At 34.5% G+C, this 13,589-nt stretch overlaps 1 protein-coding gene across 4 annotated transcripts in view; it reads left to right on the forward strand.

The window, feature by feature from the left end:
- PCDH9 (protocadherin 9) overlaps window positions 1–13,589 on the forward strand; it is a 735,508-nt gene that overhangs the window by 311,098 nt on the left and 410,821 nt on the right. For 2 of the 4 annotated variants that reach the window (XM_072032509.1, XM_072032510.1), the window contains exon 3: window positions 7,380–7,445. The exons of the other annotated variants lie outside the window; for them this stretch is intronic. In XM_072032509.1, the coding sequence (XP_071888610.1) occupies window positions 7,380–7,445 (66 nt within the window). The remainder of the gene's footprint in view (window positions 1–7,379; window positions 7,446–13,589) is intronic. 4 annotated transcript variants of the gene reach the window in all.

Here is a 13,589-nt window from a genome sequence, read left to right on the forward strand (position 1 = left end):
ACCAGAAGGCTGCTGCTCACTTTATAATTTGTTCACTTAATAACAGAATTGCTGAGCCACCTGTGTAAATTATTACAAGAAAGTCTCAGCGTTCATTCCCAGCATGAATTCTAGCTTACAGAATTCACAGGATTGGAGTCAACGCATAGAACTGGGAGAAAAAAATAGTACATTGAATCATAGTGCCAGTTTCAAAGCTGAATAACCATTACCTTTGGGATTTCAGTAAAACGTAACTTTGCATCCCTGAGAATCTTCCCACCAGACTAGAATCCTCTTATGAGGTGTAAAGGATTGTCCTTCACAATATGCTGCCTCTGAGAAAAAGAGAAAGCATGAGAGACATTTTACTGCTTTTAAAGAGACATACTATCTCTCCTTCCCCCCACCCCTTTTTTTTTTTTAAACGTGCCACCACTAATATGCAGATATTTAGAAATATCTGGAGACTACATGTTATCAGCAATAAACTGTTTTCTTTTTCCCATTGCATGTAGTTTTCTAGCTTAATGGTGCAGCTACTGAAATGATCTATCCCCTGGATGTTGCTATTTTTCATATAATTGAGACTTTTGTAGCTTTACTTTATGAGAGTTTCACAACCAAGAAAGGATGTAAACCTTTAGCATTTACTTTTCATAGTTTATCCATATAAGAGATGCACTGCAGTGAACAGCAGTACAGAGCCAGTCACTCTTGGTCAGGTAGTGGTTTGAATCTTTGAACTCTTTGACCTTAGAATTTCCAATAAGTAGTCTGTTTGTGGTATTTCATAGATAAATCACATCTACTTTGAGCTAAATTGAAACCACCAATTTATTTCATGTGGGGATAACCCACATGGACCTAAGTAATGGTCATCTATTCTCAAGAACCACATGTTATTCTTTGTTGTATATGACCATGTCTTTGCTCTTGAGATAAGGATGGAAGTTTTCACAGTTCATAATATTAGGGAACAATAAGAGGAAAAAAAAACAAACAAAAAAACCACAATAATTTGTTATTTGCAGGATGATGATATAATCTTCTATGGCAAAGTCCAGTTTTAAACTGTTATCTTTAACAGTCAGTCCAGATCCCTTTCAGCCATAAAGAATTGTACTGAATTAGAAATGCCAAGACAGTTCTGTCCTTGGTTAATGATTGTGTTATGTTGCCTTTATGTGTGTGTTACGTCTAGATGTCTGTGTTCAAAACAAGCAAACTATTCTACTGAAATTACATATTCACCATCTCACAAGTTATAAAATTTTATACCTGTCAAATGGTCTAATACCAGGATATCAATTTTAATTAGACATTACATAGACAATAAATAGATGAGAACTAATTCACTGCAGAGTAAGAAGGTGAACTTACTGTTTGGTTTGCAATGTCTTTGCAGCATTATTTCCTTTCATTTTAACAGCTATTAGTTGAGTAACAGATTTATTTAAAAAAGAGTCTGGGACAAAAGCAGGAGATAGAGATCTGTGAAACAATGGTAAATACAAGATGTGACTTTGTGTTGGGTCTGTCTGAGCTGGAGTCACCTTTTCCCTGCAGCAGCCCACACAGTGCTGTGCTCTGCACTCGTAGCTGGAACAGCACTGATATCACTCCAGTGTTGTGTCTATTGCTGCGTAGTGCTGGCACAGCATCAGGACTCCTTCCAAGCCCCCAAGAGCCAGCAAGCTGGGGGTGGGCAAGTGATGGGGAGGGGATGTTGCCGGGGCAGCTGACCTAAACCAACCAAAGGGATATTCCATAACACCTGATGTCACACTCAGCAATAAAAGGGGGGGCTCTCGTGGGGGAGGGGGCTGTTCCTCCTGAACAACCACTACATGTTTTGACGCCCTGCTTCCCAGGACGTGGCCGAACACCGCTCGCTGATGGGAAGTAGAGAATAATTTTTCTCTCTCTCTGTGCTTCCGCGCGGACTGATTGTTTCTTTTGTATCTGTTTTTCCTTCCCATTCCCTTTCCCTTTAATTAAACCTTTCTCATCTCAAACCTCGAGTTCTCTGTGTTGTATTTTCTCCCCCTTCCTTCTGAGGAGAGGGGGAGTGAGAGAGCGGTTGTGGTGGAGCTTGGCTGCCCACCTGAGTAAAACCACCACAGACTTTAACAGTAAAATGTTGATAGTATACAGAGCACTGTGTTTCAAGTTGTATAGGGGAATGCACATGGTTTGAAAATCAAATTTTCATTATGAAGTTTCTTTTTGTTTTCTTCTGGTGGGGCAGAATTTCTGTGTGATATAGAAGACGTTTCTCTCACTAGATTTTCTTCATTCTGTGTTCATTGCTAATATCAATACAGATAGATTTTAGAATAGGTTTAAAAGAATGAGCAGTGAAAAATGTACTTAATTTCTTTACCTAAGAAGATTTTAATTTCTCTTTCTAAAAACATATTTAATTGCTTACAAAGGAAAATAACTGCATGTCTTGTGAACCTTTCAGTTCTAACACTGACTTTATATTCTTACTTTAGTTCTGTTTAATAAATTGTAATTTGCTTTTTAAGGTTTTACTTTAGAAAAAGATCCTTTAGAAATGACTTTACCTATTTTTTTCTTTTTTTTTTTTTTTTCTGAAAACATGCAAAATTACTTATGTCTACAACTGCTGTAGTTGTTGCTTTTACTTTCTGCTTTTCTTTTTATTTATTTCCTCTCTCAGGAGAAGCAGCCATTACCATTAAGTATTATTTATTTAATATTTTTATGTGATTTTTCAAGTCTTTTAAATTACAGCCTTTAAAGGCAAGCTGTAGGCAAAAGAATACTGAAGTCAATTTAAAACATGCCAGCTGGCAAACACAAGAACCCAGTAAATTGGCAAGGACTTATCTGGTGCTTATTCTTCAATTTGATGTTTATTGTGGAAGTATTTTGCATGTGTGTGTGTCAATGTGTCAAAATGCAAATGAGCTTATCATCCTTATTTCTCCTTCTTTCTGTTATCTGCTGTGTCTTTTATTTCTCAACTAAAATTAAAAGAGCAGTAGTTCATTATTGCTGAGTTCTTAATAAATGGAGGAGATGTTACAGAACTTCCACAGGTGTCTTCACAGAAAAGTACAATATCCTATGTAAGGATCCATGCAGAACCATATCCGTCATATCCAGATGGTATACATCCAGATGTAATACATCCAGTACACAGGCTCTCTAAGTGAGCAATTAAATGCAGTGCTCTCCTTTCAGTTCTCTCATATACATGCTACTTTGACACCTAAGTGTAAAAAATGAACAAAAGAAATTATCCCTGCTAAGGCTTATTAATGATCAAACATAAACAAGTCTCATGGCTTTTCTTTTCTACACTGCTGTTAGTACTGCCTGATTTGATAAGTTATAGTGTATTTTAATTTTACTTCTGTGCAAGAGCCTCCTATAGTAATTAAGGCAGAGAAAACAGAGAACGATGCTGGTGTAATGATGCTAGTGTCTTACAGCCAAAAATACTGTACATTCTTTTGAATTCAGATCTTTCTTGCTAGTAGGCACCCAAATAAGGATTTATTTTTTTCTTTTATACACTGTAATGTTTTTTTTTTTTTTAATTTTTAATTTTTTTCTTTTATGCACTGTAACGTTGTGAGTTGTGTGGGGCTCCACAGGAAAAATGAACTTTTTTCATGTTTAACTTATGTTATTTAACTCAGTATGTTAACTCTGTATTTTCCCCACACCCTTTTCCAAACCAGCTTTCCTCCAACTTCTGGAAAGAGAGAAGTCCCTTTATTGGGAATTGGGAGACAAGGATGTTCAGAATTTCTTGGTTTTGTCCATTAGTTTCAGAGAAGTTTGCTTAATAAGAAAGTTTATGTACACGTTTCACTTGTACAAATCAGACACCATAACTTCTACAGGTGATCTGTGACATCTCTATAAAGTATTTGAAGAAGAAAAATTAAGAATTTGGTGTCCAGGTAATATGTTCTTCAAAATCAAGGTTTCACTTGTGAAATTGAATTAAAATTTTGATGATAAAAAAGTACAGCACTCTTCCTTCCTCAGAAAAGACTATGATTTCTGTATTGCATCTGTATTTCTGAATATATGATCCTAGTAGAAAAGGAAAAACAAACAAAAAAACAAACAAACAAGCAAAAACAAAAACAACAACAACAAAAAACAACAACAAAAAAACGAAACCTAAAAGTTTGATTAATGGGAGCTTAGAAAGCTAATTTTGAGGCCTGATCTCAGAGCTTTTAGACTGGAAAAAATGTCCCATTAATTTTAGTGGGAGTTTTGACTGCACAAGGACTTTCAAGATCAAGTACTTTCTTGTTCATTAAAGGATAGAAAGTAATTAGAAATAAAGCACAGAAAAGATTTTATGTAGTACTGCTTTTGTCAGCTGAAAAATCCATATTATTGTAGGAGTTTAGGCTAATCTCTCTCTCTTTCTTTCTTGCATAAAATGATGACACAGTAGGTTGTTTTCAGACTCTTAGCAGGTCTGTGGTTCTATTTTTTCATTTTACTGGGAAAAAGCAACTGCCAAGTTGTGTGTGCTTGTGTGTTCTTCCTTGCTATGGATTACAATCAAATCTGTGATGCTGACTTTGTCATTTCCCTCTTCCATCCAACCTGTTTAGCTCAAGATATTCTCACAACCTTTTTGTTTGTCAATGGTAGATGATAGATGAAATAAAAAGCCTGTGTGCATTTTGGTTGAAGGTTTTTGCTGATGTCAGCTCATGAAATAGAAGAATAGTTGGAAAGAAAAAGATAAAACTGTACTAACTTTTACAGAAACAAATCTTGCATGTTTTATGATACCTTAAATTATGTTGACTTTTCAACACCTTTTGATGAAGAAGCTATATATTCTTAAGACCTCTTGAATCCAACCCTGAAATTGAAATGTAAGGTAGTCATGAACCCTTTCAGAAATCATGAATTTAGGTCAACAAATAATGGGAGTACATTCTGCACTGACCTCAGGGACAAGGAACTTATCTCCTATTGAAACATTAAACCATTCTTTGTAATACTTTAAAAATATGTTTCATGTTACTCTTTCCTTATGTGTACATGTATATATATATCCATATATATATTCAAATATATATATTTGTCTGTGTCAAAACCTTTCTTCTTTCAGTCTCCAGCTGTAATTTATTTGGGTGAAGAGTAAGGTCCAGGTTTAATTCTAGTTAGAATAGTTGCTTGCAAGACAGAGCAGGAGCCATTTCACTTCTTTCTTCTGTCTGCTTGTTGGTGGGAACAGAGAAGCTGTAGAAAGATGGGGATCAAGGCAAGCTGCTCTCTTTGCTGACCCTGCCACACGTAATGATCTTAATTATTACCAAAAGCAATATAAAAGCGAAGAAGACATTTTATTTCTTATGTAGCAGCAGTCTGCTTTTTGGGAAAGTTGCTATGTAGAAAAATGCTCTCGTACTCAATGATGCCATGCATTTGCTATTTTTAATTGGTAATTTCTATATGAATGGAATTTTATTCCTGTCCATTCTTGTTTTGATTGTCTCACTAAGCCAGTTGAAAGCTTAGAGGATAGTGAAAAAACTCATTATTGGCTGTTACTGAAATTACTCTTGTGATTACTTTCCAATTGTTATTGGGAAACAATACTTATAATTTCTGTAAAGGTGATTTATTTATGTAAAGGTGACTTTCTATCAAGTAAGAAAGTATTTGATAACTTGTCACACAGTCAGCCTTCAAAAACTCATCACTTTATCAAAGTAGATAAAACTGTGCAATATACACTCTAAAAAGAGAACTTGATCCACAGGGACTCCCTGTCTGCTTTTTCAATGGTTTAATTCTGTTGCCTTTGGGTGAATTGCACTTCATTTGTACTCATGTAAATGAGGAAAACAAAATATCAGAGGAGGTACAGGCAGATTTTAGAATGAGGCATTCTCAGTGGCTTTTACCTTTCTCTTAAACTATGCTTATTTAATCTCCTTGGATTGTATAAGTACCTTTTGATTCAGAGTATAAGACCAAATAACATTTCTACTTGTGTAAAGCGTTTTCTTCTTTTATTTTAAATGAAATTTTATACGACAAAGAAGGGACCTCCTAAAGTCAGTTGAAAATGTAACTTCAGATATCAGAGGAGAATACTTTTCGTTGATACAAATACGTTCAACGACTTTTTGCTTTCAAGGGGAGTTCTTGAAAAAAGCTTTAAAAAAGCTTTTAGAACTGTGATATAATTCTCCAAGAACACAGAACTTGTGTGAAATATCTGAGGTATCTGTTGGGAGTACTTTGGAAGAGACATGTGTTTTCCACTGTGAATGAAAGTACTATTTGATGTAAAGTTTTTTGAGGATTTTGCTCACTATATGATGTTATAGGAGTGGATAAACAATTCTGTACAGAATGCTAATGTTCTGTCTGAATATGGTGCACAGAATACTTGTTTACAATTTGGTCATGTTACTCTACAGAGAATGGATTTGAAATTGTTTGACTTTCCAGATACATTACTCTTAATGTAACATTCTCTCTCTGGGGAGCATTCTTTTCTCCAATAAAATAGAACAGCAAAAAGGCCTGGTGCTGGGTTAATACCTGCATTCCTGCATTTCAGACTATCCTTTCAAATGCACGTGTTTTTTTTTTTTTTTTTTTTTTGGCTTATATTGTTCAGAATTATTGTGGTACTATTCTTTTTTCACATTGGATAACCAATTCAGTTCCTATAGGAATATGTAGTCTTGAAGGTTCTTCAAACTGGGTAACCTACTGAACTTTCCCTCCACAGTTATTTTATAGTCACATGGAGTCATAATGATTTGAGACCTTGAAGACATGGTATTTTGGGGTGTCTTAGTATTAGGAGGGAACCTGATGTACATAGTGCTATTTATATTCAGCAGTTAGTAACAGAGCATGAACATCCATTAATGCTCCCACATTAAACACAGCTTTAATTGCAGCTTTAAAGATCTGCTGTTTTTGCTTTTTAGAGTCTCATGGTTGATTAATAATATCTTAATAAAAAGCTTAATAGTGCATTAAATTAAAAAAAAATATCTCGTTATGAGACAGCAATTTCAGTTGGTAGTTCACTAAACAGAACAATAAAAACCTGCCCTGCTGTCTGAAAATCTGTTGTCTGGTTGCAGCAGAGTGTTACACAATAAGCCTTCAAAAACCAAACTGATGTTTGATGTAGCACTTTAAATATTACCATGCATATGTTTGGTAACACTAGGCTATGTCATCTGAAGTTTGTGAGCCCTCATTAAAGGTTATTTATCTTCCTTCGACAGAAATTTTCACCCATTTTGCATTATATAGTGCCAATATTGGGCTTTTGGGGCGGTGGCTTATCGGTAGTAAGATCTGTAGTAAGAATGACACATCTTTTTTATCTAAATATTATTGCTTTTTAGGCACTGAATTTTGGAGATATGCCGAAGTACTTGTGGGAGATTTGGGTACCTGACAAACCATGGGTGGTAAGATATCAGATCCACTGAAATAAATAAAATAAGCATTTAATTTTAAGTCAGGTATTTTGGGCCCTGCTGTCACTGAATTCAATGGGCAAACCTCCTGCAGTACTCAAGGTGCATTACTGCAACTTTATAAAATAATATTTCTTTTTTTTTTTTCTTTTTTTTTTTTTTCCAATATTTTCATGCTGTTGAAGTAATGGCTGTAGTGAAGTAGAACTACCATCTGACAAGGGGGAGTGAATTGCTCATCTGAAGGTTGTAAAACTAATAAGCAACATTTTCTGTTATCTTCATGAAGACTAGCTATTGCCATCAGAACAAATAATGGTTCACAGGTAGGACTGAATAAGACCTTTCTCCAGACATCCTCTTGTTAGTACTGTATAACATTCACTCTGGACACCAACCCAGTAAGCCAAGGAAAATAACTATCTCCTTTTAAGCACCATGTGGGCTTCTCAGAAAATGAGTCCAGCAGATGCTGGCTGTCTTCCACTTTCAGAGTCAGTAATCAGAGAATAACCAGGGTTCAGTGTTGTGAGTTCTAAAGCTCTATAGCAAGAGCACCTATGGTTTACCTAGATGCACAGTTTCTGCTCTGTACAGAACTGCAATCTAGTCCATCAGTTTCCATGCAGGTGTATTTTTTGTTTTGTTTTATTTTTGTTATTTGCTGTTGGTGGTGGTTTTGGTTTTGATTGTTTTTGGGGTGGTGATGGTGGTATTTATTTATTTGTTTGCGAAATGAAGTACTGTAGAATCTGGATAGATAGAATTTTCAATATCTCTCCACTAACTGTGCTTTTAAAAGAGAATTTGTCAAAATTAATTTGTATTACAAAGCTCCATGTTGAAGTTCAGAACTGTCACATGTTTAAAAATAATAATTGCAATCTGAATTTGTTCACATCTTTTGATACATTTAATTACATTTGTTCAACTACATTTATTAAAACTACAAGCTTACAGTCAGAAGTTTTTTTTCTTTTGTAATTTAGCCCTCTTCCACCAAAACTAAGCACTCTGTGGCAGTTGTTTTAAGCTACATCAGAAAAAAAAAAAAAAAAAGGCTAGAAAATGGCAAGCTTTCAGTATCAGACATTAAACTTAAAACATTAGTTATTTTCTAACTTCTGCTATTCAGCTTTTTAGCCTCAATAGTAGACTATTTTATCCTCAATATAGGCATTTCAGAGGTAAGTTAATTGCTTTCATTTTCTACTGTAAAATATTCTGAATGAGCTTTGTGGAATCTCTATTCATATACTATAAAACCAATACAGAGATCTAGATATCTATCTTATCTTTCTCTTCTCTATTGATAAAGAATGCTGTGGTTATATATTGATTCAATAACATGGAATCTGAAGGAAACTTTGAAGGGAAAAAGGCAATCATACATAGTTGGGACAAGCAGTATAAAATGAACACACTAATAAGCAGCATCGAGCTCCATATACTAGAATTGTAGGTGCCTATGCATAGATAGCTATATATCAATTCCTATTAAAATGATGGAGAATGGATACCTAGTTATAACATACTGAAGTACTGAAGCAGTGGAGTAATGACAGAACATGCACCTAAGCTTCTAGCTCAGTTTTTGGATGTTTTTTGTATACGTACTAGACTGTACTGTTTTAGCAGTTGTCACTTACAATATTTTATTTCAGTGGATATTAATTACAGAATGAAGAGTCCTGATGTGGTTTTATTCCAAATACTAACAGCAGTATATATGTAATGGTTCACGGTCAAGACCATTTTTTTTTTTTTGAGAGAGAAAGTATATTATACATGTATCTATACATACATATGTATATATATGTATACTACATATATCATATATATATCTACACATTATCTTTTAAAAACTGATCTTTTAATTAGAGCTGTTCAGAAAATCATTTCAATGGAAATTGGATGCTAATATGTAGAAACTAGGTTCTAAAGCTGCTAAAGTAGGAAGAAAGTTCTAAACTTTTAAGCTAATTTCCAGAAGATTTTACATCTCTCAGCTTTTCCCTATGATTTCATGCTCCTTGTCAGATAAATCTTTTCAGCTAGGTTTAATATGTCAAGAGAGTTAAACAAATGAGTCGACAATTTCTTCTGCTTGTTTTAGATTTAAAAAAAAAAAAAAGTGAAAATACATGTATATTCTCTTTGCTCTGTTAGCTGATATTTGGTGTGGATTTTTAATTTTTTTTTTTTCTAGTTTGACAGCAACCTGCTATGGCTGTCATAAAGCAATGGCTTTAACTAAAGCTTCATTCCCATCAGTGCAAATGCATGACTTTGAAAAATTCTTCCAACTCTTAATTTATTGAAACCACTATAAGTACCTTTAAGTATTTTAAACTTATTATTATCATTATTATTTAATTTTCATACTGATATATATTCACAGTCTGACCAGTTAGCAAATAACGTTGATGGTTTGTGCAGTAAATGAGGACTGATCATTTTGCAATGTATTAATTAATACGAAGAAAAGAAAAAGTATGGTATTGCTTTTAAAAAAATCGTTGAATTACCTGTGAGTATTTTGTTCATTTAAATAGCAATTACACAGTCTTTTTCTGAAGGCTTCTTGGCAAAGCAAATAAATCTTCATTAACATTGTTTATAATACAATTTGAAACAAACAAATTAAAAAAAAAAAAGAACAAAAACACTTCTAAAACAAGTTGCACACTGTTGTGAAAATCCACTACATGTGAAAATCCACTACTAGATTTTCTATTTCTTGAAGTTAGATTTTAGTAATTGATTTTAATGTTAATTAGTACCTGGACCCAAAGATTAGATGCAGAAGATTTTAGGTGAGAGTCTGGTGTACCTGTTTATGTGGCAGTTCAGATTGCATGATTTTATGGGGGAACGAGCATGGGGTGGGATAGATGTAGGAATGGAAAAGAAGCACTCAGTGATAAATAATCAAAAACGTATTTAACGTGTGAGATGGATGATAGCAAGTGGATAGCAATTTTGCTTCTGTGAAATCTGTTCTACAATATGCATGCACACCCATACCTATACCAATCAAGGCAGATGCATTTCTTTCATTCTAGTACGGACCAGCATGGAGTGAGGGGACCAGGACACTGACTACAACTGTGCAACAGGATCATGTTTGGCAGCTGGTACCCTCTATACAGCAGTTCAGGCTCAGACTCCTATGTGATGCTGGATGCTCATGGATGTGCTCACTCATGAGGGGTTATTGTCTTAACTGTTTATTGCTTTCTAAATCATGTTGTTGGCACATGCCACAAGCCAAGCTAGTGAGCCATGCGGCCTTACTAGTCACATAGCCTCAGGCCAGTCTCCTTTATGTCATCCATATGTAAGGCCAGCTAGCAGTTGTCACTGTGGTTTCTATCATTCTCTGGTCTCCAACCCATCTGTGTTACAGATGTGCAAAGTCAGCAACAATTATATGATGGAGTTCAGCTATCTCAGCTTTGTCTTCCAGCCACAGGTTAGTTATTTGTAAAGTGGCAGATGTAGTCATGGTGCCATTTATCTGACCAATGCTTTTGAATAGACACATGACACATGATTGAAATGATCCCTTCTAGGAATATAATGGTCCTTTGGTATTGATAACATCTGTTCATTTTGGGAAGAAAACTCCCCCTGCTCCACACATATCAGACAGTTTGCATATATACAAGGGAGAAATTAAGAGCACAAAGCTTATGACTGAGCTTGTCCTAAAATAACATAATCTTTCTCTGAGAGACCAAAGAGACACTGAGCTGTAAGTAATGGTGTACGTTAAAGGATACAATCTATCAAGGCATCTCATTTGAGTATGGTACCTATAAATGGCTTGGTTTCCAATTAATAGGTCATATAGGAACCATTTTTTTTCCTACAGAAGTAACAAAAGGTGAAGCTTTTTCTCTGCTGTTCAAGTTAGATGGTAATTGCATGAGTCAGGATTCTGAGAAGTTGAATGCTCTGTACATTTTATATTTTATTTTTTTTTATTTTATTATTTTATGCTATTTTATTTTATTGTATTCATTTTATTTCGGAGTCTGCAAGAGTAGATATTGTTATTAAACATGGCAGAAGTTTTTATTTTATATTTTGTGTCTGTTCATAAGTCTTTGTACCTCTTATTGACTAATGACTAATTGACTATTGACTACCGACTAAAATAAGTCTCTTAACTTGGGTGTAATTCTGAGGTGTTGGACAAACACTGATATTCTTTGTGTTTGGATTTTATTTTGACCGTTTTCAAAAGTAAGCTCCTTTTTTAGTTTAGAATTTAGCTTTAGTTTAGAATGAATTAAAATACATGCTAGTCAATTAGGTACTATTTTTCTGTCTCAAATGTGGTGTTAGTGAAACCGACCAACTTCAGTATTTATATAAATAAAAGTTTACATGTATCTCTTGGTTTCATTTCTTCTTAATTAGTAGCATACAATGTACCATTCTGATTTTTGATTCACCCCCATGGTGCCTGCTCCTCCTCTTGGGGATCCCAGCTGTTTTCCTCTCCTGCTGTAATTGAAATCAAACTTGTTGCAGCCTGTAATTGTTAGTGAATCTAACCATCTAATGTTTTCTGTGAGACAGATGTACACCAGTACCAGATGAAGTGCCATATGGAAAGCCAAGTGCCCTACCAGGGTAAAGACAGATTCGTTCTTGTTCTGTTTTACAATATTCCAATACAATATTCCAATACTTGATAACTCATATCACACCCCTAACTTTGTAAAATGTATGTGTATATATGCAATATATTAATGAAAATTATAATTATATTAAAAATATATATTTAATATATTTAATATATATATATTAGAAATTATATTAATATGTATATATGCAATATATTAATGAAAATGCTTAGGCCAAGTCTATCTGACCTCATGAAGAACTGTACCTCCAGACTGGTCTTACATATTTTACATTGTGGCTCTAAGGGACGCGGTTTGGTGATGGGTCTCAGTAGGTCACATTGACAGTTAAGTTGATGATCCTGAAGGTATTTTCCAAACTAGATGATTCTATGATATTATGATTCTATATTATTCTCTTTGCCTGCTTCTTTCTCTTGTGATATTAAGGAAAAATATTCTAGTGTCTGTTTGAGCACTGCTATGACAGTTCTAATGTCTCATATGGGAATGTAAATGTAGACATTATCTCATCCTTGTTTTGGCATCTAGTGAAAATCATAATCTTTTATAAAGAGTGCATCTTTTTTCTCTAGGTGAAGACATTTCCTAGGAATCTGCCATTGGTAGCAGGATGCTGTTATCTGTCAGTATTTCAGTATACATGTACTCCTGTTTTTCTTAAACCGTGTAATGCTTCCAGTCTTAGTGAATAAAATAAGAAGTTCTTTTAGCTTATCTCTCTCCCTGTCTCTTCATATATACAGGGAGAAAACATCAGTCGTGAATTGTCAAATATAAGTAATATTTAATTATTTGTAAATATGTAGTTTTTGAACTGTTGGGCATCTACTGTAGTTCCTACACTAAAAAGGTTATGCAGTTTTAATAGCAGTCTTCTACCTCTAGCTTCTTTTCATGACTCAATATACCGCAATTAAATACAGATCTAAAGGGACGTTATAGGGTAATAATAACTTCATTGGCTGATGGATTTCTTGAGATATTTTAAGGCATGTTTTCTTAACAGAAATAACGTAATAGTCCCCTGTGTGGATTTCTTCATATCTGATTTTGAAAGGAGGCTCATGCGTTCCTTCAAGTGCTGCTGGTAACAAGAGGTCATCAGTATATCTGAATCAGGCAGACTAAGGCTTTGAGCAATTGCATCTTTAACTAAAACTGAACATCTAGCTTAAAGTCAAATACTGCACTTATTCTGTACTGTTCCTGACTCTAACTGTAGTTACCCTGTGTAAAGTTCAGCAGGATTTCTCCTGGGGTGGCAAGGTTCCTTTAGGTATATCTAAATAAATATTAGCATTCTGGTGAATACTTATAAAGAGATTTGTAGGAAAGGTAGTTATTCTGTAACTCCTCAGATTATACCTGGTTTCTCAGGGACCTGAGGAAAAATAGAGGTGAAATTAACTTCTTTACACTGTTCACAATCACAGTGGAGATTATTCTCATTAAATATTTATCCATTATGGAGGAG

This window comes from Anas platyrhynchos, chromosome 1, assembly GCF_047663525.1.
Source record: "Anas platyrhynchos isolate ZD024472 breed Pekin duck chromosome 1, IASCAAS_PekinDuck_T2T, whole genome shotgun sequence".
Classification (NCBI taxonomy): domain Eukaryota; kingdom Metazoa; phylum Chordata; class Aves; order Anseriformes; family Anatidae; genus Anas; species Anas platyrhynchos.